General features: G+C 48.0%; 1 protein-coding gene across 2 annotated transcripts in view; it reads left to right on the forward strand.

Moving 5' to 3' along the window:
* Window positions 1–20,059, forward strand: part of Dyrk1a (dual specificity tyrosine phosphorylation regulated kinase 1A) — a 107,286-nt gene extending 87,227 nt beyond the window's left edge. For both annotated transcript variants that reach the window (XM_055614863.1, XM_055614865.1), the window contains exons 8-12: window positions 85–231; window positions 2,620–2,760; window positions 10,471–10,777; window positions 11,730–11,854; window positions 16,777–20,059. In XM_055614863.1, coding sequence (XP_055470838.1) covers window positions 85–231; window positions 2,620–2,760; window positions 10,471–10,777; window positions 11,730–11,854; window positions 16,777–17,397 — 1,341 coding nt within the window. In that variant the 3' untranslated portion in view covers window positions 17,398–20,059. The remainder of the gene's footprint in view (window positions 1–84; window positions 232–2,619; window positions 2,761–10,470; window positions 10,778–11,729; window positions 11,855–16,776) is intronic.
* Window positions 20,060–27,453: the final 7,394 nt, after the last annotated feature.

A 27,453-nucleotide genomic window follows, 5' to 3' on the forward strand; every position in this document is an offset into this window, starting at 1 on the left:
TGCTGTGAGTAGTATTCTTAATCCGATATTGAATGTAACTATAAACAAGACATGGATTAAATGCTATTTTGAAATATGTTTCAGATATACCAGTATATTCAGAGTCGCTTTTATCGGTCTCCAGAGGTGCTACTGGGAATGCCTTATGACCTGGCTATCGACATGTGGTCCCTTGGCTGTATCTTGGTTGAGATGCACACTGGAGAGCCGCTGTTCAGTGGTGCCAATGAGGTATGTGAGGTTCAGCCACAGCTCTGTCCTTGGAGGGACAGCGTCCTGGGAATGGTGTGTCCTTAACAGCTTGACTGTTTGATCTCAGTTCAGTCGGTCTTAAGTTACATTCTCTTAACTTTCCCTCTTTGCCAGTTATATGGTAGGTTTAGGATTAGAATTAGAATTCTGAACTGGTAATTCAGATGGTTAATATGCTAATGAAGGAAAACAGTAAATTACCTAGAGAGTAGCATTTCACGGACCCTATACAGGTTTAAAGACAGTAACAGAAAATTTGTATGTGCTGAAGAAAGAAGCCACTGTGAGTAATGGTGTGAGCACAGATTAGAACCACGGAGGCTGGGGTCTGGTACTGGACAGCGTGGGCAGTGCAGTGGGTAGATGCTGCCTGAGTTGGTCCACATAAACTAGGTTTCTGGAGTTGTAGGCTTACAGAGCCTGAAAGTCTGCAGGCTTCTTTGTGTCCTAAGAGATTCCGAAGGTCAGAAGCATTGGGTAGGAGAGTCGGGACTAAGCTCCCAGCAGAGCGGCTGAGCTGTTTCCTTTTTAAATTACTTGTTTGTAGAATTTTGGTTTTCATGGAAAAGTTGATCGTTGAGGATCTTAAACCTAAATTTTTGGTTATAAATCAAAAAGGAAGGCCAAATGACTAAAGTTGTTGATGTTTTCATTTTTTTGCTGAGATCTTGTCATGTCACCCAAGCTGGCCCCCTGAACTCTGGCACTCGAAGTCAGTCTCTCAGATAATGGACACTGAAGGGCACACCCATACCCAGCCCTTACCTTCTTTTCTACGATCAAATTAAGCTTCAGCGCAGGAACCAGTTGGAAGCAGCTTCCATGATACTTGTTTTTATTTGACTTTAAGTAACTGTATTCTATAATTGCTAACTTTTTGGGGATTAAACAGTTTTAGGATCAGCTGGGAGTCCAGTGGCTTCCCATTTTTTTCACTGCCAAAGCCAAAAATTCTTTTTGTGTTTGACGTTCTCCTCGTCCCTCTGTGCAGGGGCCTCTGCGGTGCCCACCCCTTCCCTCCGACTCTGCACAGTCTTCTCTTTCTGTGGCCCCTTGAAAACCCCAGCGCTGCTAGCCTTTACGTTTGTTCTTGCTGTCTTGAAATGCTTGCTGCTGGGTGGCGCAGACTTCTCTCGAGGTAGCCTTCTCTGGGGCCTCTGTGCCACCTACTCGGCTGCACTGGTCCTCCCCACTTGATTTTCATCCTCTCTGGATTAGACGTACTTTTTGTGGTCTCTTTGCACACTCCACGTGCTTTATATTTCAGTTCAAACAAAAGTATTTGTAAAAAGAATTGCCCTTGTGCACATCTCCACTTCTGTGTGTGGATAGAAATGCGATCAGTAAGCTTCCTGACCCGCTGCCCTCCCTGCTATGACAGACTCCGCCCTCTGGAACTAGGTGCCACAATAAACTCTCTGCCTTTAACAAAAAGAACTGCGGTTGTGTGGGCAGAGAAGTGATTGGCCAAAAACTACTCTGGGCAAGTCTTTTCATTCCTTGACTTCGTCTGGGAGACCATGGAGTCAGAGTGTCTAAATTTGAGTTTTATTACAGTTGAGATTATTTGCGTCTTACAGTCTAGGATAATTGAACCACAGTGTGGCTGTTACTGGTGTAAAGCAGCTCCAGCACAGTGGGAATGCTGCCTGTCAGGAACATGTGCTGGCCTTCTCCCATATAACAGCACCATAACTTTTTCTAGTATGTGCAATTACAAGTAATCTAGCGAAGGTTTAAAGTATAGGAGGATGTATACAAATTATATGCAGACATTAATTTTTTACAACAGATTAGGGTACCTGTGGAATTAGGATCCGCAGGATGGGGCCTGGGCTGTTCTTGCCCGGAACCAGTTCCTTGAGTATGCTGAGTCTTGGCTGTGTGTATAGTTAGCGTCTTCCAAAGCAGGATCTCCCTCTGTTTACTCTGTGTTCTGTGAGAAAGCAGGGCTTCTAGCCTTATGGTAGATGCACTGTTACATGCGTGCATAGCTTTCGGTTAGACAGTAATTTAATTAATGTCTGTAAATTAGTAAGACATCTTTATTAGTTATTTAAAACTTCAAAAACTGATATTTAAAATTCCGTCCCATTCTATCTTAGTGTTTTTCTTTGTATCTGAGGTCCTGAGGCATACCTGGATGTGTATTCTTATTTGTTCATTATCTGCCTTCCCTTCTGTTGAGTATGTGGCCCTATGGTGGCAAAAATGTCTTCTATTTGTTGGGTTTAGTGCACCCTCAGTGTCTACGACACAACTGTGTACAGAGGGTATGTGCTCTGTATCTAGGAAAGAACCAACAAGCAGAAAGAAGTAAGTGAATGTACACTTGAAACTACGGATTTGTTTTTGTTTTTAATACAGGTAGATCAGATGAATAAAATAGTGGAGGTTTTGGGCATCCCACCTGCTCATATTCTTGACCAAGCACCAAAAGCAAGAAAGTTCTTTGAGAAGTTGCCTGATGGCACTTGGAACTTAAAGAAGACCAAAGATGGAAAACGGGTAAAATAAGGGTACACTTGTTCTTGGAGGGGCCTTCCTTTCTCTCTCCTTTCCCTCCCCGCCCCGTCTCTGTTTCTTTCTTACCAGAGCTGTCTGTTTCACAACAGTATTATAGTTAACAGCTAAAAGATGGTATTTTGTTCAAAAGCTAACTCTGTATGGACCGTTGTTTACTTAATGGTCAGGGTTGTTTGAGCTTCGTTAAAAACAAGGAGACTGCTCTGGCCCTGTCTTTGAAGACAGTTGATGAAGTCAACATGCTTCAATACTGAATCAGTGAGTCTCACCGATTGTACATAGGAGTGAAGTAGCAACTGTGAACAGAAATTGTAATTGCAGTGTTTTTTTTTTTTTTGTTAGTGTGGAAAAGATGATTTTTTAAGCTTAAGCAGTTCATGATACTTTTTCAAGGATATGAGTTGATGGTGGACTCTTCTTACAGATTTCAGGTTCTCCACTCAGCGACCAGGGTAGCAGGGTTACATTTTGTAGTGCAGCAGTAGGTTCAAGGACTATTTCCAGAGGCCCAGCTGTATTGACGTATTAGAGTAAATGATACCAGATTTGCGCCTTGATTTGTGTGTGTGTGTGTGTGTGTGTGTGTGTGTGTGTGTGTGTCTGTAATTTGCCAGATACCATCTAGTCTAGTTCGGGTTTTATTAATAAAAAGAACGCACAGATACATAATTGGAGTTGATGCACATTGTTACCTTGTGGTTGTGGCTCTGCATCTTCAGTATTTAAGATTTTTTTCATTAGTTATTTTATCCTGTGTTTAGTGAGGCTGTCACCGGCTGTCATCTCAGGAAGTTGGGTGCCGTTGTCTGCTTTACTTGACATTTACTTAGTTGTAGAGTCTGTTAATATCTTATAGTTCTTGTTTGGCTTTTCTTTTTAAAAAAGGTTTATTTGCAGTCGTGTGTATATGTGTATATGTGCATGCCTGCAGAGGCCAGAAGGGGGCATCAGATCCCCTGGGGCTATGCTGGAATGGAACTCTGCTTTTCTAGAGCAGCAAGTGCTTTTAAGCATCAAAACATCTCTTTGACCTGCTTGGTTTGATCTTTGTGTTTGTTTGGTTTGTTTTAGTTTGTTTTGTGACAGAGTCTCATGTAGCCCAGGTCGACTTTGAACTTGTTGTATAACTGAGGTGCTAGCAAGTACTACCAGATGAACTAGACTGCTAGATGTAGTTTACAGTGCTCAGAGACTTACAGATAATTATTATTTGTTTCATAACTGGTTTGCAACTTCTTGCTTCTGCCTTACTCTATAATTGTAGGCCGTATAGTTTCCAGTTCCTAGCCTCACTGCTGTGTACAAGCTGTAAGGCCTCTGGCCCAGTGTTGAGGCGAAGCACACTCATTTCCTCAGCGGTCTGCAAGTACAGGCAGTCTGGAGTGCCCCACCACACCCCAAGTCTCTTACGTGGAGCACACAGTGTATCAGTCACGGGACATTTTGCTGCAGAACCAAAGCTCAGTGGAAAATGCTCAGGTTTCACTCATGTTCCAGGTAGACCCTGCCAGTTTGAATTAGCTTTTAGAACACTTTGTATTCTTATTCAGTCCAGTCTTCGGTCACTTTTTCTAAGCTTATGTGCGGCTTCCCTTTTAAATAAATCAGTCATCTCAGTCAGTTTTCCAAATCTCTGACTTCTTAAAATTAAAGAGCTGGTTTGTCAGCTATCCTGTCTCCCAAATTGAGCTACAATTATTATTGTTTATTGATTATTGGGGGCATTTCAAACATTAGATCTTTTTTTTCCTTTTGAATCAAAAGGAAAAATTAATTACTACCCATTAATTATAAGTTTAGTGAGAGTTCCTGTACTCAGACGTAGTGACTGATTTATTTCTGTTTTAGCAAAACTAAAATTTTCAGGAAAACAGTGTACCTTCAGCTGATCACACTTTAAGCAGACACACAAAAACGCAGGCGCTGTTGCTGGTGTGCATTCACTTAGAGGGTTGTTGTTGGTGTGTATATTCACTTAGAGGGTTGTTGCTGGTGTGCATTCACTTAGAGGGTGTTTTAACTTTCCGCATTTCAGAGGCCCGTGTTTAACGTTTTAACGAAACCTGGGTTAGGGACTTTTTTATTGCAGAGAGAAAACACCATGAACAAAGTAGTTCAGAGGAGGGAAGGTTGATTTGGGTTGAAGGTGCCAGAGGATTGTTGTCAGTAATGTCTGGGACTCCATGGCAGCAGATGGCAGGCATGGTGGCTGGAGCAGAGATCTGAGAGGTCATTCCATCAGCCACAGCCAGGAGGCAGAGAGAGCAAACTGGGAGTGACGTGTGGCTTTAACCTTGGCATCCTGCCCCAGTGACATACTTTGTCTAGCAATGCCACACCCTAAATGTACATCTCCACCAGTTGACCAAGTACTCAGACGTACGGGCTTATGGAAACATTCTCATTCATATCACTAGATATCTACATTGAACTGTATTTTCCTTCTGTAGTGGGCAGATAAGTGGTAATGTTATTTTTCTAAAACTGTTTCTCAGTTTCTCTCTTAACCTAGCTCTCACACAAATCATTGAGACTCTATTAATATTATTTTAACAAGATTCACAGTACAATCCAGAGCGCTGTTAACTCTATTCTTAACCTTCTCTCCAAATTTGGCTTCCTCCCAGGACACATCCAAGCAATACTTGCACTTTGTAGCCTTCTTGCTCCAGCTCTTCTCTCCTGAGAAGGGAGAAGGGATTGAATCCTCTGTTTCCTCCTGTAACTTCCGCCTCCCCTAGCTGGCAGGAAGTCCAGCCCTATTCTCTGCCCTGCTCAGCGATTGGCTCTAGGCTGCTTTATTGACATATTAGGGGACAATTGGGGAACAGAGTTTATATAACACTGAGACAGGAGATTCTCAGTTTAAGGACTGCAACCGGATATTGGTGGTACAGAAATCAGCGTTTGAATGACACAGTAACCTTATGCCCCCAAGTAAGAGTGCAAATGTTGCTATTTTATTGAAGTGTAGTTTATTTGCAAGAGTATGTGCATATCTTAAGTATTGAGTTTGCACCCACTACCTAATGCACAGGAAACAGGGGCTGTTCCCACCAGCCCTGCCCGCCTTTCTGCCTCTCCTCTGATTCCTGCCGCCGGTGGACTGAGTCAACAAGTGCAGGTCACAAAAACGATACCCTCTGGTGTTACCACTTAAAGTGTGTTCTTGCTGCTGCGGCAAAATACCAACAAAAGCAGCTTGAAGAAGAAAGTGGGGGGATGCAGTTGGCTGTGGTCAGCAAGGCGTGGCGGTAGGAGCGGGAGGGGGCTATCACCCTGTACTTGCAGTCAGGAAGCAGAAAGGTGGATGCCGCCACCCAGCTCGCACCTCCTCCTTTATTCCTCTGGGACACCAGCCCTGTGGGGCATTGCTGCCTACACTGGGATAGGTCCTCTCACCTCAGCTATAACCTAGTGGAGAAAATTCTCACAGATGGTTTGTTTCCATGGTGACTGCTAGGCCCTGTGTAGTTGACAATGAAGATTAAGTGTCACACTTATTTAATGAAACAATATTTGGGGGAATTCATACTGTTGTGTATATCAGGACTTAATTCATGTTATTGCTTCATGGTATTTCATTGGCTATACTGTAATTTATTCTCTGTCAGTGAACTTTTTGTTTATATCTGATTAGGGACTCATTAACTAAGGCTGTAGAGAACACCACACATCTTTTTTTCTGGTGGCATTTTGTAAGAATTGCAAGGGCCTGTGTGGGTTTATCATCATTAGAAAATACTTAATGGATGTTTTTTTCAGTTTTTCCTTATTCTTTAAGAGGTGCCTTACTCACGCAGTCATGTTACCTGCCAGTACTTCTTCCTAGGCAGTGCTTGCTTATTTATGTAAATATGATCTCTTTGGATGCCAGGAAATCTCTGATATTAGTAAAATATCAATAATAGTAGATGGTCAGATCTGCAGAACCTTTTCCCCCCTTTTTCTTCCCCAAGTTGGTAAAGATAGGTATCTGTGTGTTCTCCTTCTGGTTGTTTGGATTTCCCCTTTGTCGTGCTGAGCAGCGTTGGCTGACAGTTGACTCTCTATGATCTGACTTGCTACTTTACAAAACTAATTCATCTTCCATGTCTGCAAGTTGGGACCCCTCTATCGCCCCGGCTACCAGCTATCAGCACAGTTACTCTCCACACATGCTGGCTCTTCTATGTAAGATTTGAGGACAAGCTTGTGCTGGACCGTCCAGTGCTGCTAGAAATTGCACTGATGATACGGGTCTGTCTCAAGCCTCTTCTGCACCTACAGAGATGAGGTCATGTGAGCTCCCCACCCTCACCCTTACCATCTAGTGGGGTTTTTTTGTGTGTGTGTGTTTGGTTTTGTTTTTGGTTTTTCAAGTGTAGACCAGGCTGGCCTTGAACGCTCAGAGAACCGTGTACCTCTACCTCCCAGTACCTGTCATATAACGAGTTTTTTAATTGACTTTGGAATATTTATCCTGGCCTATAATAAAAGCACACTTGGTTCTGGCACCCAGGTCCTCTCCTACAGCTCTAAGTTACACTTACTGCTCTGATAAGAATACTCCGAGGTGTTTCTGATGTGTAGTGGGTTGGTTTTGTGTGTGTGTGTGTGTGTGTGTTTTAACTCACTATCTTGAATCTTGTTACATAATTTCAAAATATTTGAGAATTTTCTAGACATCTTAATTCATCTCTAGCTAAATAGCGCTGTGGTTTTACTCATTTAAAATTTATAGTTTGTTTTTATAGCCTAGACGGTAATCTGTCTTGGTGATTCTTTCATGTGTATCTGATAACAGTTGTACTTTGTTGTCGTGGTTTGGAGGTGCATGCATGTGTACACGTGTTTTTAGGCAGTAGTGTATTAGTCACTTTTTTGTCCCTAATACCTGACAGGAAGCAGCTTAGTGTGTAACTGTCATAGTATGAATCCTTACGTCAAGCTGCCCTTAGACACTCCTCTATCACTTGTATGCACCTCCCTTCTGCCTCTTGAGTGCTTGTATGTAAGCGTTACTTCTGCACGTGTTAGTCAATTATTATGCACGTAGGGTTTTTAATCTCTTTGGATTTCTCTCTTTAGCGGGTATTGCGGTTCCTAGATTTGGTTTCTGGGCTCTTGTGGGCCCTCAGATGTTATCTATACTCTCTCTGCTCAGTCTCTTCTAGCTGTGCATTTGCATGTATGGCGCTGCTGTGCCGTGTGGCCCTGAGGTCTCTTTGCTTCTGGGGGCGAGCGGCTCGCTTGCTTCAGCCCAGGGACACACTGTGGAGCGCAGGCTCACTCGGAGTGTACCTAGTCTGGGAGTGCAGTAGCACTAACTTGCTTTTGTGTTTTGACTTTGGATACTGTCTTTGCTCTGTGTTTTTGGTCACTTCTCTTAACCCCAGCTCCCCAGCACTCTGAAGCTAATCTGCTGTTGAAACTCTCTAGTAGGCTAGAGAGATAGGAGTCAGTAACATGCTTCCCTCGTAAGCACGAAAACCACAGCTCCATGCCCACAGTCCACCTAAATAGGATGATGTGCAGTTGTCGCCCAGTGCTGGGGAGGGAGACACAGTGATACCCGTGGGCCTCACTGGCCACCATCCTAACCTACCTGGTGAGCTGCAGGCCAGCGAGAGGTGCTGTTCTCAAAGAAGAAGTAAAATGGCTCTTGAGGCTGCTCACTGGCTTCTTTCTGCACGTGTGCACAGGCCGCCCAGGTATGAAGCGGGCTCTTTGCTTAGAGTTTACTGTGAGAATTTGCACTTGTCCCCGTTTTTAATCAATAGTTTTCCTCTTCCGAAATCCCACCTATTCACACATGTTACCTAAACCTTGTCAACTGGCTACCTTACACACTTATTTGTTAGCTTAAAAATGCCAGTCCAGTTCCACTGCCTGGGCCATGTATTAATATGGATGGACTGATAACTCACTTCCCCCACGAAATTATGGACTCCATTGTTTATTTCTATAATTTTTAAAAAGTATGTCAGTCCTTGTGTATTTGGGAGTGTTGACACCTGTTGTTTGGAAATGGTTAACAACTGTCATTGTATTGGGAATGGTTGGCACGTGTCATTTCCATGAGAAGCAGACATATTTCTTGCTGTGTCAGGTCTAGGCTCCAAGTGTTGACTCAGGTTGACTTGCCATCTGAGGAGGCTCAGCTAGCATTGTTTGCTTCAGAGCTCTGTGCATATTGGCCGCACCAGGAGCCCAGACATAATTTAATTTCCTCTTGCTCCTTTGCCACCTTGTCTGGCTGCCCCCGTGTGGCTGGCTGTCTTGTGTGCCCCAGCTAGGCTGGACTGTTGCTCACTGACGTCTGGCACGGGATTCCTCCTGTACTTCAGAGTTCTTCTAACCTGGTTGTGGCTGCTTGGGGTGGGGGAACGTGGTCACTGGCAGGACACTGGCTGAACAAACACAGTTGTGTTCTGTCCTGCTTCCCGAGTGTCCAGCCATCTGTTCACCAAAAGTGCGGGGATGCCTTCAGGACTGGTATTTGTGGAGAGCTGGAGGGCGATACTGCTCCCTGGTACTAAGTGAGGGTTGGCAAATCCCGTCATGTGTTTAGAGACTTATGAATGCTCTGTAAAAGAGGACTGGGTAGAGCAAGGAATGCTGCTTCACTTGGAGCGGCACACACGGCTCTAATGAGCTGCCCACAGGGAAGCAGTGCAGCCTCTGTCAGAAACAGCGCAGACCTGCCGAGGGTGGACACCGTTATTCTCAGTTGCAGCACTTGGGAGGCAGAGGCAGGCAGACCTCTGCGCATTTGAAGCCAGCCTGGTCTTTGTAGTGAGTTGCAAGCCGAGACTATGAAGTGAGAGCCTGTCTCAACACACTCACACCAGCACAGGTGCAGGGTACAGCAGTTCAGAGTCCACACGTCTCTGTAAGCACCTGCATACTGATTGCTTTACATTTGTGGGTGTCCTGTGTCATGCTGTCTTCCTTCACTTGCTTGTTTGTTTTTTTCACAACCCTGGTTGAAGCTGTACAAACCTGACTCAAGGGCTGCTCACTGCTGAGCTCTACTGATCTTCATAGCCATTGTTTAACTCTCAAAACATGTAAGCGTGTTTAAGTGTTGTGTACATAATTTGGGGGGGGGCTCTAGCTATTTCAGAAATTGTCTGTAGGCGTGTTTTATAAATCTACTTTATTTGGATTCTTTTAACTCTCATCCTTTTCTACCCCAATCCCTTCCAACCTTCCCAACACTAGGTAGGTGAGAAAGAAAGCTGGAGGGGAAAGAGGCATAGACCTCTTTAGGTTGCTAACTAGGCGCATTGGTTTCTTGGGGCAAGTCTGGTCTTCGTCTTCAGAGTATCCAGCAGTCCAGCAAACGCAGCAGCACCTCTGAGGGCCCCTGGCCCCTCTTGGGCTCTCTTAGGTTCTCCCCTGTATGCCTTTTCAAGAGTTTCCGGAACTCCAAACTATAAACTATCTGCAGCTGGCAAACGCACAGCTCTGCCAGTGCATGGGGCAAATCATAATCATCTGCTGTGAAGCAGCTCTTATTTCACACGTGGGATTAAAACGAAAACAGTCACATAACTTAACTGGGGTTTAAAACCAAAATTCTCACTACAATTGTCTGTCTTCACAAAGCCTTGAACACGTAAGCGCCTCAACCATTTGGAGTAAATCATGTAAATGTTTCATCTCCTACCAAACTTAGCGACGATTTTTTGCTCTCTTCTCTAACAGGAGTACAAACCACCAGGCACCCGTAAGCTGCATAATATTCTTGGAGTAGAAACAGGAGGACCTGGCGGACGGCGTGCTGGGGAATCGGGTCATACTGTAGCTGACTACTTGAAGTTCAAAGACCTCATTTTAAGGATGCTTGATTATGACCCCAAAACTCGGATCCAACCTTATTATGCCCTGCAGCACAGTTTTTTCAAGAAGACAGCGGATGAAGGTACAAACACGAGTAACAGTGTGTCCACCAGCCCTGCGATGGAGCAGTCTCAGTCTTCAGGCACCACGTCCAGCACGTCTTCCAGCTCAGGTCTGCCTTTCACGTGCCTTGTTGTGCATGCTCTCTCTTCGCTGTCCGGGGTGGGCTAGGTTGGTTGGTTCTGTTTTGTTTTCTGAGACAGGCTTTCTCTGTGTAGCCCTGGCTGTCCTGGAACTCACTTAGTAGACCCGGCTGGCCTTGAACTTACAGAGATCCGACTGCCTCTGCCTCCCGACTGCTAGGATCACAGGCGTGCTCCACCACCCAGTTTCAGTGTGAGATTCTTTCAGAGTATTTATGAACTAATTTTTAACATTTTTGGAAATAGATAGCAAGGGATTATTTTACCCAAGTCTGGTGTTTGCATGTGTGTGTCTGAGTGCAAACACCTGTAAACACTTCCCTTTCTGTATAGTTAGTAGCAATTTAACACTTAATTATGCATGTAATAATTGACTTCCTGACAGAAACAAAGCTACTTATTAGCCAAAATTCTAGATAGTTTTAAATGGAGTTATGTTACCACATCCATGAGCTTTTCCCTGCCTGAGGAGACCCTGGCTGTATTAGTGGGAGCCTCTTGGGAGAGTCCAGTTAACCGAGAGGTGTATTTCAAGTTGATGCTCTATGTTCAGCTGTAACGCGCTGCATGCCTGCCTATGTGCTGTGTGGGGCATTCCCCTGACTTTGCAGATGCACACACCTCAGGTCCCGTGAGGTCGGGACACTGTCCTTCCCCTTCCTTCCTTGTTGCTTGGAGGGAGGAATTCCACTGCAGCCGAGGCCTGCCCTTTCATGCAGGTGGCCTGGCCAGGGAGTTCTTGGATTTCCAGCCCCTTCTCCCCCCAAGTCCTAGGACTAAGTCAGCCTGCCTCTTTGATGGGTTATGCGGATCCACAGGCCTAGTGCTCTGACTGAGTAGCTTCCTACCCCAGTGCTTTGAGTTTGAGAGTCGAGTCGAGTTTATTTTATACTCCCGTTCTTCCATGTCCTCACCCTGAAGGTGGCTCCTCGGGAACGAGCAACAGCGGGCGAGCCAGGTCGGACCCCACGCACCAGCACCGGCACAGCGGGGGGCACTTCACTGCCACTGTGCAGGCCATGGACTGCGAGACGCACAGTCCCCAGGTGAGCTGCCAAGGGCTGGGGGTGCCATGCACATCCTGGTAACTCCGCCATGTGAGAGATGAGGCTGTGCACAGGGCACACACCACCGTCCTTCACACACCTCCCTTTGTCAGTTCTTGTGGCCACGGCAGCCCACCCCGCTGTTGTTGAGCAGGAAGTCTCTGTGAGCTGGGCCCCTGCTCCCGCTCGTTGACTTCCTGTGACCTCCGGCCCTCCAGCCCTGGTTCCGAGTCTGTTTTTGTTGGGTTTTTAACCTTGAAAGTATTTGTTTTCCTTTTTAAGGTTACTGATTTTAATAAATTCACTATTAAAGTCAGTTTAAAAGGTAGTGTGAGGTAGGCAGGGAGGATAAAAGTACTGAGATTGTTTTAGTCACTTTCTGTTTGCTGTGATAAAATGCCCAGACAGAAGCAGTGACAGTTAGACAAGGTTGATCTGGGCTCACAGCAGGAGCAAGTGAATGGTGATGTTGGGAGGCCATGGCAGCAGGGAGGGTGGTAGGAGCTCTGCACTCACGGTGCCTCTGCATCGAGAAGCAGGACATGGGCTGTCAGCCAGCCTCCTCCAGCCAGAGCTTCCCTGCCATGCACTCCAGCTGGGGACAGGAGCCTGTGCAGGCGCTCAAGGTGACATTTCATTCTTGGTGCTGAAAGGCTGGTCCCAGTGGAGCAGCTGAAACTTGTGCGCCTTTCTTGTGACTGAGCCTTTTGGTTCTTCTGGGGAAACCGTCACACAGTTTTGTCACCACTGTTAGTGTTCACTAGGCTCTACTAGGCTCTACATTCCTCAGAAACTCGTGTCCTTCTCTCTGTGTAAACTGCTTCGCACTCCTCCAGTTTAGCCCTTGGCCGCACTTCCCCACTCTCCAGCTGTGCTCACTGTCTCCAGTCTGTCCACTGTGCAGCTGTGTGCACACTGTCACATGGCTCACCCAGCTGCTGTTGCTGGGCTTCTGCTGAGGCCAGCCCCATGTCCTTCATTCCCTCCTGGTGCCGGCTTCTTTTCCTGAGCAGTACTGAGTCAGTGGCCTCAGTCTTTCTCGGCTCAGCTTCGCTTCCTGACCACCTGTAGCAGCTGTGGCCCTCACTGAGGAATCCAGAGGACACTCAGTGCTTGCCTGTGGCACTGCTTGCCAGGGTGTGGCTTATCCACATACATGGAATTGCCTCTGCTTTCTTTGGTAGCATGTGTCTTATTTCTCCATTTCTTTGTCCCTCCCTTGGCTGTCTTCATTTTGGGGTGTTCCTGTCTACCATGCTTTCCAGATGGCCTTGCATACTTCTTGCTTGGTCTTAACCCTTGTTGGGAGTCATTGCAACCACCATTTTGAAAGCATTCCTTCCTGCTTTGTCTCTGACTAGACTGTGCTTGAGCCCCTGGGCTGGCCTGAGCCCTGAGGAGGGCAGCTGTGTTGCCACATTGCTTTGTCAGAGTGGCCTCAGCTCATTCCCTGCTGTCTTCAGTTCGGGGCCAGGAGCTAGTGTTTGATTAATAAAGTGTGGATTCTGGACTTGGTGCATATACCGTTAACTTTCCCCGCCGAGAGCCCCATGTGCCCTGTCCTGTGAAGAAGGCTGCTCGCCTCTCATGCCCTGTCCGTGGTCCTGTCCGCCTCCGGCATCTCTACAGCCAGGGGAACTTTGCTGCTCTGCTCCAGTCCGCCTCCCCTGCTTTGCATTGCCTTTCTTTCCTCGTGTACCTGAGACTGGCATGTAGAACGCACCCAGCAGCGGTGAGTCTGTGCTCTGCCCACCCAGGCCTCTGCGCTCAGCGTGCTTTCACTGAGATCTTTCACTACAAAGGATATGCCACGCAGGCTCTCTCCAGCTTCCTCACTGTCTGTGTGCCCAGCTGGACCACTCTCCCCGCTTAGGCTCAGTGCGAACGCTTTACACCTGCTTCTTAAATAGCACTGTTTGCAAAAGCTGCCCTCGGCTATTTTGGACTATCCTATATTTCTCTTTTTCCTATATATTATACTGTCAACACTCAGAGAAAGTTCCCAGAAAATCACACCTGTGTGTTCCCATTTATCGTACAGAACTCACAGGTTTGTTTCAAATTCGTTATTGACCTGTCTGCCTTAGGTGGCTGTTGGACAGCCCTAGCCAGCCTTCCAGCTTACGACCATCCTCCTGCATCCAAGTAGTTGCAGTTACAGACATGCTTCCTGGGCCCAGTATAGTATCTTTTTTTTTTTTTTCTTTTCTTTTTGAATTATTTTTTTTTTTAGTTGCTTAATTATTCTGTGTGTGTCCGTAAGTGTGTACATGCAAACCAGAACATGTGTGTGGGAGTCGGAGGACAGTGTCTGGGGGTCGTGTCTCTGTGTCCACCATGTGGCCCCTGGGGTATGTCATGTCCTCCAGCCTTTATTTAAACACTGTCCTACCATACACTCTTTCATATCCAGGTTTTCCTATATGTTTGGTATAGTGTTGGTATAACGTTCTTGTGGAATGTACACAGTTGACCCTTGTTCATTCACATGCTGGTTTCTCTGTCCCACCATGTGGCTTCAATCCGGACATTGCATCGCGCCTGTCTCAAGTTTGTGTGAACATGCCACCATTTGTTCTCCTATTACCATTAAAACAACCAGCCAATGCTGAGCAGTGGAGAGAATAGGGTGGGACCTCCTTGTCCAGAGGGGAGGAGAAAGGAGGAGTGAGAGAAATCAGCATTTGAATGAACAAGGGGAAATGGTATACATTCCACAAGAACATTATGCCAACAGCATCGATTTGATATGCTTCCTATGTCAAATTAAAGCTTTTATTTTATACTGTTGTGCAGTATTACATTGCTTAAATAATCCATGAGTCATTTCATTCATAGCTTAGTAATGGACATTTCCCTTACTTGTAGTTATTTTTACTATTGATGATGGCATAATAAAAACTTCACACACATCAGTCACGTAATACACACATTACACATGCATAATACACATATTATCTGTGTTGTGGAGCCCTGGAAACAATTGGAAGTAAAATTGCTGAGTCAGAGTAAGGTGACAAGTGCTTTGGTTGTGGTTGTCTTCTGCATGCTCTTGCACCTCACTGAGGTAAGGATCACCAGCTTGGAGTGCAGTTCAGCGGGAGAGCATTTGCTGCAGTACCTTGGCTAGATTCAGTCTGCAGTAGCTCGTAGGCACACATGCCCTAAAACAAGAAAAAAAAGAAAGGAAGGGAAATACGAAAAAGCCTTTCTAGTGTTCCTTTATCTGCTGTTTGACTGCATTGTTGATAGCCACCTGTGGCCTGAAAATATTAAATAGAATTCATAAATAGTAACTTTACTGTTACAAAGTTGTGTGGGCTTCTGAATAACAGGCAGAGAGAGAGTCATCCCGTTCTGCTGTGTTCTGTGTCCAGCTCTGTCTGGGGCGCGCACACGGCCTCCCTGCCAGCCACTTAAGAGACATCCTGGTCATTAGGTTACTTTCACGCGACCACTCTGCTGTGTGGCCACTTAAGATGAGGAATTGTTAAGGGCTACTAAAATCCCAAGGTTTCATAATTAACATTTGATAATGGGTTCCCCTCGAGAGCAGTGTGGCGGGCACACAGCCGCAGCCAGACCTTTCTAGTCCGCAGCGTCTCTTCTGTGCCTGAGACTGCAGTACTTCGCATTGGGAGTTGGCCGTACCCCATGGGCGGCAGGACTCTCCCGGCATACGGAATGCGCTGTACTGTGTCAAGTATTTCTTGTCTGACAGTGTTGGAACCGTAAATGTTTCCGTTTCAGTTCTTTTAGATCTTAGTGTAGTTGTTCACCTTTTACCAGTTGAGTATTCCTGATCTGGAATTCCAAAATATTCTAATTTTAGAGCATTCCATACCAGATTAAGGATGTACCAACCTGTATTGTTTTTGAGATTGTCTGTGAGTTTTGTTTTCCTCTACTGGATTTTCAAGAGTTTCATTTCCATATAATTTTTCTTGAATAAGTGCTTTTAATAGTTTGTGCTAGGCACAGACGGTAGAGAAGCCTTTGCCTTTTCAGAGCTTACAGTGACACAAGTAAACATAATAAATCATAAACAGAATGACAAGTAATGTTACATAAAAAGAAAGGCTTGGGGGGTATGCCTCTGAGGTAGGTGTCGCCTGTGTGGAGTTGGCAAAGTCCTGGGCTAGAGCCCAGCACAGTCCATCGGTCCAGGATCAGGTGGCTGAGAAGGACTTCTGTCAGGTTGAGGCATATTGACTGAAGGAGACTAAACACCCTGTCCAAGGAAAGTGCCTCAGAGAACACAAGAACTTTCCCTTCTTGAACATCTGAATGTCACAGTGGAGTAAGTGCCATGTGTGCCCCAGTGTCTTTACCAGCTGTGACTCCATATACCCTGGGCCCAGCAAACAGAGTGACCTAGTTCGCTCCAGTGACATCTCAATCTCACACTCATCCATCCATAGTGCTGCTGACAGCCAGGGGAGGCTGTGGACTCTGGGACAGGTCATGCGCACAGCGTGCAAAACATACTGAAGGGGTGGAGCAGGAGCCTTTGCCACAGAGGGTTGGGACAGCGAGAGCCAGAATGCCAGGAAGTGAAAAGACTTAAAAAGAGATTCAGGCAAGGATTAGCAGTGAAAGCATTCTCACCAGGAAGTGTACGTATAGGTTAAGGGGTGAGAAGAAGACCTGGGGTGACTGGGGCCCGAGAATGTAAAGAAATGCTGGAGAAACGGGCATGCACTGCTATCAGGACTTAGCATTCTGTCTTTCTGAGCAGTGGGAAGTACTGAAGCAAGTTGATTTGTGTTCTGAAAAGGTATTTCTGCACCTCTTCATGGGTTGGAGAAGTCAAGGATGGAAGTGGGGGGTGCCCTGCAAGCTGTGTGTTTGGTGTGCATGCCCAGGCGTGGGTTGTTGCGTGTGGAAGCAGTGCTGATAACCCTGTCCCGATGTCTCCACAGGTGCGCCAGCAGTTTCCAGCTCCTCTGGGCTGGTCAGGCACTGAAGCTCCCACACAAGTCACTGTTGAAACTCATCCCGTTCAAGAGACAACCTTTCATGTAGCCCCTCAGCCGAATGCATTGCATCATCACCATGGAAACAGTTCCCATCACCACCACCACCACCATCACCACCACCACCACCACGGACAGCAAGCCTTGGGTAGCCGGACCAGGCCAAGGGTCTACAATTCTCCAACAAATAGCTCCTCTACCCAGGATTCTATGGAGGTTGGCCACAGCCACCACTCCATGACATCCCTGTCTTCCTCAACGACCTCCTCCTCCACATCTTCCTCCTCCACCGGGAACCAAGGCAACCAGGCCTACCAGAACCGCCCAGTGGCTGCTAACACCTTGGACTTTGGACAGAACGGAGCTATGGACGTTAATTTGACCGTCTACTCCAATCCCCGCCAGGAGACTGGCATAGCTGGACATCCGACGTACCAGTTTTCAGCTAATACAGGTCCTGCACATTACATGACTGAAGGACATCTGACGATGAGGCAAGGGGCCGATAGAGAGGAGTCTCCCATGACAGGAGTCTGTGTGCAGCAGAGCCCTGTAGCTAGCTCGTGACTACACTGAAACTTGAGTTTGTTTCTTGTGTGTTTTTATAGAAGTGGTGTTTTTTCCCAAAAACAAAGTGCAAAGCTGCTTGAATCAGAAGGAGGTTAACACACTGAACCGCTGCAAGAGGGCAGAGCTGACTTTTTTTTTTAACTTGAAAAGATTGCAAAGGGACAATGAAGTTTTTAAGAGCCATGTCCACCCATCCTCATGGAGCGCTCAGAGGTGTCCTCTTTTTGCCTCCCCCGTTTAACTTGCCATCTCCCAGTCATAGTGGGTTTTGTCTTTCTATCCAACAAAAGTTAATGTTCAGATGTTGGTCTCGGTCATTTGCCAACCAATTTTAAAATAAAAAGGCACTGCACATAATTTGCATAAAGGGCCCCATAAGGGTGGTTTTTTGTTTTTTTGTTTTTTTTTTTTTTTTGTTTGTTTGTTTGTTTTGTTTTGGGGGGGTATTTTTTGGTTTTTTGTTTTTGTTTTGTTTTTTTTTCCATTTTTATTTTTTCCTTCCTCCCCTGTTTTGTTTTGCTCTGTTTTGGGTTGGGGGTGGGGTGGGAAATTTGGGTTTTTATGTCCTCTCCACACTTGGGCACGGAAACGCAGTACTGTAAGGAAGAGGGGCCTCCAGCTCACACCGTCATCCTCAGCTGTGTGAAAAGGGACGATGTGTTGGAGTCTGTAAGGCACAGTAAGCTCAGTGGCGGGGATCAGGACTCTCCTGCCGACCTACCGAGGAGCAAAGCAGCAAGTGCTCGGGACCCTGTGCTCTCCTGGTGGAGAGGCCACAGGAAGATAGGATGGAACGTGACTGGTCTCCTAACGAGGCACACTGAGGAGCAATCAGCGGGTCGCTTGTGGCCAGTCCTGGGGAGGTCTGAGTGGTGGTCCTTGGGATAACCTTTGGCCTTATGGATTTGGACTCGAAGTTAGAAGAGCCTGCCGTTTCAGATGCAATCACTTGTGGACATGCTTTTGCAGACAGTCCTTAATGCTGAAAACACAGAGAATGGGTAACTCAAGAGGCCTTTCTTTTACCATAGACGTTGTGACCCACTAATTGTAAGGGATTGCAAGGTCACTTTGCGTGTGTCATAAAGCTGACTTCCTTATTGGTTGGAGGCCACAGAGGTAGTGGTGTGCTCTGATGGAAATAGCTACAGCTGTGTCCCTTCCTGCTTTTTACCTTTTCTTTGGCTTTTTCTCGGCACGTGGTGTCTTCACCATTTCTTCTGCACACAGACGTCTTCTGTTCATCCTGAACATTTTAAAATGCAGATTTTATGTGACTGCTTTTTTGCCTCACAATTATGCTGTGAATTTTACAAAAATTTATTTTCTTTTTTGATAATTTATTGTACCAAAGCTGTTTTTATAGCACATAGATGTCTGTAACCAATAATGTAGCAGTTGTGCACTCTGACACACGGTGTAACTAGACCATTTTTAAATGTCAGTTGAAATTATGGCTGTACTATTGCTTAAACAAAACTGGAACTGTTGTTGAGTCCATAGCCAATACATTTACAGCAATCTGTACTGGACAGACTAGATTGACATCTGATTCAAGATCACAACACCTGTCACATTCTAAATGTGTCCAGGCTTCTGAAGGGAGGGGGCGAGGGAGCCAGCAGCTGTGGGGCCAGCAGCTGAGTCTTGTGTTCCTGATTAACTTACCTGTAAACCTGAACCCAAGACCTTGATTGCCCCAGCAGGTCCACAGTAGTTGCAGGAGAAGGCAGAGCTGAGCACTACCTGAAGGGAGCAGGCTGCCGTTAGCGGTTGCCTCCTCTGGGGAAGACGCTGCCTTCATGTAACACAGTCTGGCAGTGGCTAAATTTGTGTTCCCATTTAAATTGAGCAATTGTAGGGTGTTGAATTGGGAGAGTGAAGGCGTAGTCATTTCCCTGTCCAGGATCAAAAGAAGCCTAGAAAGAAGCAGTAACCTACCTCTGCCGACAAGCCTGTTGGAAGCAACTCAGCAGAACACCATGTTACTTTTTATTGCTCAACTCCATGTGGCTGATTAGGCCAACTTTTTTTTTTTTTTTCTTCTGAGCAAAAGCAGGTTTTTATCTATATACAGTGACAAAAGAAAGGCCTAAAACTCTGTGAATGTGAGAGGAGACTTGGAGAGCCCCGTTTTTATACAAACACACTTGGTTGTTAATCAGGAAATCCATATTTATTTTGTGATTACATGTCAAGCCTGTGGATTGTTTTGAACTTGGTAGTTGATGAGCTTACGTGAATGAGGGCGTCACCTCGAGCACAGCACTGTCAGGAGGACTCACGCTGCTGTAGGACCCAGACCCCACACCGGTGGCTCCGGTCATTCTCTCTCTCTCTGCGGGTTGCCACATTTCAGCAAGCACCAAAAAAGAAAGCCGTTTTTAAACGGAAATTACAAGAAGAAAACCACAGTCCAGTGCTTCTGCACACTGTGCTACGTTGCAGTCCAGTTTTGTGTGCTTTCCTACACAGTTTGGTTACAGGACTCTGTGCTTCGTAAACATAAACAGCATGGAAAAGGCTAAATACCTGTGTTCAGATTGTAAGATCTAGTCCGGACTTGCTGTGTATATTGTAACGTTAAATGAAAAAGACCCCCTTTGTATTATAGTCATGCGGTCTTATGTATGATAAACAGTTGAATAATTTGTCCTCAGACTCTTTACTATGCTTTTTTAAAAATTAACTTAAAGAAAATGTAAACAGAATGAAACGCAATCTTCCTATGCAATGGAGCAGATCCAGGTCCGGTAGGTACAGCAGGCATCATTTAGTCACCTGTGCAAAGGGAAAATGTGTGCGTGGCAGAGACAGAGGCTTCAAGTATCTTTGAAAGTAAAGATTGGAGGTTTAACAGATGAGTTGGTTTTTAAAATGGATTCTTTGCCTGAGTGAGTGCCACGTGCAGGCACTGCTCCGCAGTACCGTTGCAGTGTCGCGCACACGCGGGCCTGGGCCGCTTCTGGAGGCTTTCAGCTGCTGGGTGAGGGGAAGATGATTGCCCATGTCCTTCCTCAGCTCCCTGAGGTGCGCTAGTCACTTGGCTGTACAGAGCCAGGGCCCTGCCAGGCCTCAGGAGCCCTCACCCAGGCGGTGTCCGCACGAGGCTGTGCAGGCCCTGTTGGGGCAGTGCCCAGGAAAGGGCCTCACGGAGACGCTGGTGGGCCTGGGGAGCAGGCCACCTCTGTTTCTGTCCTAGGCTGTGGGGTTCCTGCCTCACTTAGGGAACAAGCATGTTTTGGGATACTGGGATCCACCTCTGTTTCTGTCCTAGGCTGTGGGGTTCCTGCCTCACTTAGGGAACAAGCATGTTTTGGGATACTGGATTAACAGACCCAAGACTGACTTTTACCTAACTAATGGTAGAACCACTGTATTATTATTATTATTATTATTATTATTATTATTATTATTATTATTATTATATGAGGCTCTGGTCATGTAAGGCCTCAGAACTGGGTTTCCGCCACTGTCCTGTTCCCTATTTGTCATTGAGTGTGCGGTGGTGTGCCTACAGTGGGGAGATGCATAAAGAGAAGCAGGAAACTGCATTCTATTTGGTCCCAGCTTTCTTCGATTGGCCTGCCCAGAGAAAGCCGGCTCCAGTGGCCTCCGTGGAGTCTGGTTTTGAACTGGGGACGCAGTGCAGTAGATCCAGTGCTTGATTCCAAGCACAAGGCTGGGCCTCAGGGTCCGGGTGGGGGAGTTTGGCGGCGGAGGCTAAGTGTGGGGACCTGGCGTGGCTCTGGAGTTCCTGCAGTGCGGGGAGCCCGCAGGGCAGCGTGGCCACCCCTGAGCAGAGGGCTTCCTGAGTGCACACGGCCGTCGAGTGCACACGTGCTGGGACACCCAGGCCATGCTACTCCGCTCTGCTGGGTCCTCGCTTTCGGCTGCTGTTGGTGGGAAAAGGTAAGGAGCCAGGCTGCTCTGAGCCTGAGCTGGGCTTTTGTAGCACCCTGAGCGTGAGTGAGCACACGTGCTCTGTCACTTTCAAAACGCTCGTCTTTAGTGTCAGCTACAGCTTTTCTCCATCTGCATACTCCACAAGCACAAAGTGACTGCCTAGCCCAGCAGTTCTCAACCTGTGAACCCCTTTTGGGGGGCTGGACACCAGGTGTTTACCACTTATAACAGTAGCAAAATCCCAGTAAGTGGCAACGGGTAGCTATGGTTGGCTCACCACAGCTTAGGAGGGTTGGGAGCCGCTGGCTGAGGACCTCCAGTACAGAGCTGTGGAGATGCTTTCTCTGTCAAGCTCTCCCCTGAGCCTGCCTCCCCACCATCTCGGTCCCCGAGGGAGGGCGACACACCCAGCACCCTGACCCACTCTGCCTGGGCGGGCCTGTAAGGCACCTTCACACCTGTGTTGCTGGACAGAGCAGGGCTCTGAGCGTGGGAGGCCAGGTGCCAGGAGCTGCTGATGCCCACTGGTTTGCCGAGCGTTTTCATAGCTAGGAAAACACTGGGATCATTCAGGCTGTGGTATTCTAGAAAGACCACATCTGTGCTGCCACTTAAAACCTTTCGGGGAGAAGACAGTTGATTTGATAATCTTTCCGATCAAATCTAAGACGTAACTGGGTTTTAGTGTATTCTTGCATTCCAAGTCCCCCAGTTGTCCCCTAGTTCTTAAGCTAAAACGAGTAGAGTGGAGATTGGGCACCAAGGACAGAGTGGAGGGGCAGGTCAGTGTGGGTGTGCTTCGGCTTGGGAGTGAGTGGGCAGCAGTCCAGCAGCGTGGCCCGAGGGTGCCCATGAGAGGAGGGCCTGAACGGTGGGGCCTGCGTGAGCATGGCAGCGCTGGCTTCTCAGACACAGCCCTAGAAAGCCGAGTTGGCAGCTCATCAGCCACGTGGCTGTGGAGGTGGGGTGAGATGGGGTGGCGAACTCTGGAAATGAATTACTCGTTTGAAATGGCTTTGTGTTTAAAGCCAAGTACGGAACAGTGGAATAGCCTAAGGGGGCAGCGTGTGTGTTGTGGTGGGCATGGAGTGGCCGGGCACCCTGGCCTACTGCTCTTGGGAAGGGTGGTTTTGAGAGTGATCTTACCAAACTGCCACATGTGTGCCTCCTGGCTTAAAAACAGGTCCGGAGGGAGGTCTTCGCCCAGTCACATGAGCCCCACCCAGTGTCTGAGCCACGAAGTTGGACTGGGTCAGGTCCTCTTTTTAGAAAGCCTTGGCTGTAGTTCTGAACCTGCAAGGGGAGGCAATGAAGAGCATCCTAAAAGCGCCCCTTACTCTACACGCGTAGACTGTTGAGTTCCACTGGCACTCACGGTGCGCCAAGCACCCAGTGCTCCTTAGAGTGCCTTGTGTTACAGAAGCGGGCATCCTAACAGTGCTCAGATGTTCCCTGGGAAGCCACGTGTGCAGCGTGGCTCCCAGTGATGACCTGGCGTTTTCATCCTTGTCCCTCAGCCTGGCCTTGGGAAGCCAGTGGACTTGCCCTCCCCTGGGGCCTGGGTTTGTGTAGTAGTTACAGGTTTTAGCTGGAGCCGTGGATGGGTTCAAAATCTGGCTGGTGTCCATTAGCTCTGGTGGTTCCCGGCAGACTCCTTCGGCCTCGGCTTGCATGACAGCTGCTGCTGGACTCGTGTAGCACCTGTGCAGAGCTGATAGTCTTAGCACGTGCTTGTACGCAGGAAGCAGGGTGACTAGAACTTGGACTGTAGCTGAGTGAAGCCCCCATTTTCCACATGAGTGTGGCAGGGTCCCCTCAGTGCTGAGCAGCTTGTGGGTACTTTTGCAGCCTGGCTGGGAATTATCTTTGTTAATTGGCTGGGCTACCACATGGTGTCAATTTTACAATTGGGGAAGGTCACTGGCTTGTGGAGTTTTGGTAGTGTCTTCTCGTCTGTGTGACTGTAAGAGTGTATGTGTGTGAGAAGGTCTCATTATGTAGTTCTGGCTGTCCTGGAACTCACTGTATAGGTAGAGCAGGCTGGCCTCAGACTCGCAGAGCTCCGCCTGGCTCTGCCTCCTGAGCGCTGGGACTAACGGTGCATGCTAGCATGCTAGGCCAACACTGATTTTTTTTTTTTTTTTTTTAAGCAGCAGTATTATTAAGCTGTGGGAGCTCTGTGCCCAGTGGCCCTTTCCGGCCCCCCCCTCACTGGTGAGGAGAGTGTGGAAGTGCCTGAGTATTGCGTGTGCACGTGTGTGCTTCACGTGTCTGCGCACAGGTGCAGACCGGAGGCTGCCAGCAGACTTCCCTCTCGTGCTGAGGCAGTGTCTTTCTCTGAATGTGGGGCTTGCTTCTTCAGTTAGACCAGCTGGCCGGCCAGCTCGGGGTCTCCCCTTTCCCGCCAGCACCCGGGGTTAGCACTGCAGACACCCAGCTGTGCTCCCGGTGTCCACACGGATTCTGGGGTCGGGACCCCACTCCTATGTTTGCATACTAAGCGCTTTACCCACCGTGCCAGCTCAGCCCCAGAGCTAGGCTTAGGGGCAGCCAGTGACATCAGGGAAGCTTTGGGGACTTAAAAGACCACAACGCTTCAAAAGCAGCAAGGCCAGCTGCTCCCGTTTTTTGCAGATGTGTTTGCTGACATCCAGGTCAGCTTCCCACAGGGTCAGTTGTTTTTCTTTTTAATTTATTTATTATGTATACAATATCTGCATGTGTGCCTGCAGGCCAGAAGAGGGCACCAGATCTTACAATAAATGGTTGTGAGCTGCCCTATGGGTGCTGGGAATTGAACTCAGGACCTCTGGAGGAGCAGCCAGTGCTCTTACCCTCTGAGCCACCTCTCCAGACCCCATTTTTATTTCTAAAGCATCTTTTCTCTTAAGTGAATAGAAAGGTGTGAGGATGAGCCTGTCGTCTGCGTTAGAACACACAGCTTCCAGGGGCCTGGGTGCATCAAGATTATGCCGATCTAACGATGGGGAAGTGGGAGAACTGCCTCCAGGGGCAGTTTGCAGGCTCGAGCCTAACCGCAGCCTGGAAAGCGCTTGTGCCTCAGGACAGCGCTGGCCCCCCCCCAGCTGTGTTTGCAGTCCCTGCACCCGGGAGGTCCCTGTCGTGGTATGTGAGTGCCAGCGCCACCTGGATGGGATGGTGGGCAGGGCACAGGGCTGGGCATGGCCGTTCACTGGCCTGCAGGTGCTGTGTGGAGGCCAGAGCTCCAGGCCGTGGCCAGGACCGCCAGAGAGGTCAGCAACAGCCAACAGCAGGAGAAAGGGGGCTGCGAGGGCGGAGCCGGATGCATTCCTGTGCTTCCGAGTGGGGAAGACAGTCTGAAGAAGCCAGGCTCTAGAGCATCGAGAGTGAGCAAGGACCTGGTGAAGGCTGAGCTGGTACCAGCCACTGCAGGGTCAGCGGGGGACGTGCTGTAGGAGGGCATTGAGAGACCCTGGGAAGTGATGGGGTGCGGAAATGAGAGGGGCCAGAGCAGCCTGGGCTGCATTAGAGAAGGAGGGTGACCCGGAGTTCCTCTTTCCTGCCAAGGGGGTGAAGGGCAGCTAAGAGCAATCTTGGTAAAAAAAAAAAAAAAAAAAAAAGGAATAAAGGGTTTGGCCCCAAGGCAGTAGAATTTTGAATTTCCTTAAACAGATGATGGGAAGTGGGAAGTTGGAGGTATGTGAACACTGAGGAGACTTGATAGACCTTTGTGTTCCAAGCAGGCTGACCCTCCACACAGGATGGTCCAGTGAATGCGCCCAGGCCTTGCTTCCCCTGAATTCCTAAAGAGATTGAGAAACAGGAAAAGGAAAGCGAATGTGTTTGTTGTTTGACTCATCTGGGGAGAGAGAAGCCAATTCCTCTCCACCGTGCCCACGGCAAGTGTGGTGATTTATAGGAAATGGCAAAGGCCAGCTCTTATGGCCAGGCCGGGAGGCAGGGGAAGGGCTGGGACTAGCCCCCGGCCTCTTCTCAGCCCAGCGTGAAATCACTGTTGTGTGGACAAGCTTCCCGGACCACTTAGCCCGTGCTTGGGGCAGAAGCTACTTGCCACTCCAGGCAGAGCCTGCCAGTACCTGTCAGCGGCGCAAAGCTTCAAGCCTGGCTGGATCCCACCAGCGTCTGCTTCAAGTCCCTGGTGCTTTTGCAAGCTGTGGTATTTTTAAGTTTGCTTCCCCTTTCTGCTTCAAAGTTGAGCATCTCTATTATTATGTGGTGTGTGAGTGAGGGCCCGTGGCACTGGAGTTCAGAGGACTCTGGTGAGGTCAGTAGGCTTGGTGGTGTCTGCCTTCACCACTGAGCTGCCTCACTGGCTGTGCACCGTAGAGACTGCTCAGTGCCTCTGCAGGTGGAAGCTCGGTGATTCAGAGTCAGGTGATTGACTCTGCTTTCTAGTCTCGGCCTCCTTCCAAAGCTCCACAGATGCTGACCTTGAAGTCCACAAACCAAACCCTTCTGGTGGATATTCCTTCCAGCTGCACGGACGCCAGCAGAGCTAGGGGTGAGAACACCAGTGTCCATTAACACAGGCCTTCCCGTGTGGGTGAAGAATGATATACAGGCTGGGCATGCCTGCGATCCCAGCACTCTGTGAGGCAGAGGCAGAGGCAGAGGCAGAGGCAGGCGGATCTCTGGGAGTTTGAGGCTAGCCTGGTCTACAAAGTGAGTCCAAGACAGCCAGGGCTACACAGAGAAACCCTGTCTTGAAACAAAACAAAAATAATGACATACAGGCTTCCTACCAGGTTTTTTTATTTGGACAAGTCTACTTTGGAAGCAGAAATGTCAGAGAGGTTTATCTCCGATATTGTCTTTACTTATCTATGACTAGCCTCACTCTGACACCAGCGTCTGTAGAGGCCTCACGAGACCGTGCAGTGCGCGTCCTTCTGCGTCCTTGCCTCACTTAGTGGAGTTGTCTTCCCTTGCTATACATGACAGATCTTGGGGTGGTTTGTTTTTAATGGTGGAATAGTATTCCATTTCACACACACACACACACACACACACACACACACACACACACACACGCACGCACACATACGCACGCACGCACACGCACGCACACACACACGCGCACACGCATGCACACGCGCACACGCATGCACACACGCACACGCACACACGCACACACACCCACGCACGCACACGCACACACGCACGCACGCACACACGCACACGCACACACCTTCTCTGTCCACTCCTCTGTTGGTGGACACGAGCTTGACTCCGCATCAAGGCTTTGGAATGTGGTGCAGTGGCGCAGCAGCTCTGTGTCTAACATGCTCACCTCACTTTCCTCAAACCTACCTGGTCCTGAGCAGTGGGCTGTGCGTCTTCTCCTTCAGTTTTCTGAAGATGCTGTGCTATTCGCGGGTGGCTGCTGTGACGCCGTCCCTCCTCGTGCTCCTCCCAGCGCCTCCTGGGTGCTTACTGTCTTACTGTCAGTGGCTGTTCCCGTTGGGCTGTGGGGTGCCTCACCGTAGTTTTGATTTGACGGTTGGAGGCGGTGTGCATTTTGTGTGTGAGAAACTGGCTCTCAGTATGTAGACTGGCTGGTCTCGAGCTCTGATCCCGCAGCCTCCGCTTCCCAGTGCTGGGATTAAAGGCCGCTTACCACCATGCCTGCCTGGGACTGGTTACTTTTCCCGTATGCCAGTTTGCTGCCTGTGTGTGTGTCCCAGTCTTGGAAACATCTGTTCATATGTCTTCTCTTCTAAAAACTGCGTTATTTGTTTTTTGTGTTTTGTGTTTGCTTGAAAGTCATTTTCAAAAATAGGATCTGTCCAGGTAAACTCACTGTAAGGGCTGACATCTGGAATGAAGCTGACCCCTTCTCCCTGCTGGTTCTATTTTTCTGCTCCTTATTCTTTATGGATTATTAGTGGTTTCTTAGTTACTGTTGTATTTTCCCTGTTAGTTTAGAAATTGTACAACATCCTGCTTTTCTTTCAGTGGTTACTAAGGTGACTGTGAAGGGACATTTTTCATCAGAGAACATTGATATTTAAGTACTTGCGTGGTCGGCCTGGATCATATAAGCACAGTCTCGCCAACGCAAACCCGCTAAGCTCACACCCCATCTCGGCAGGCTTTACTTTTGGGTGTTTTTAGCCCATATACGTTACCATTGCTCTCTAGACA

The sequence above is a fragment of the Psammomys obesus genome, unplaced genomic scaffold (assembly GCF_907164565.1).
Source record: "Psammomys obesus unplaced genomic scaffold, mPsaObe1.curated_primary_1811, whole genome shotgun sequence".
NCBI classification, from domain to species: Eukaryota; Metazoa; Chordata; class Mammalia; order Rodentia; family Muridae; genus Psammomys; species Psammomys obesus.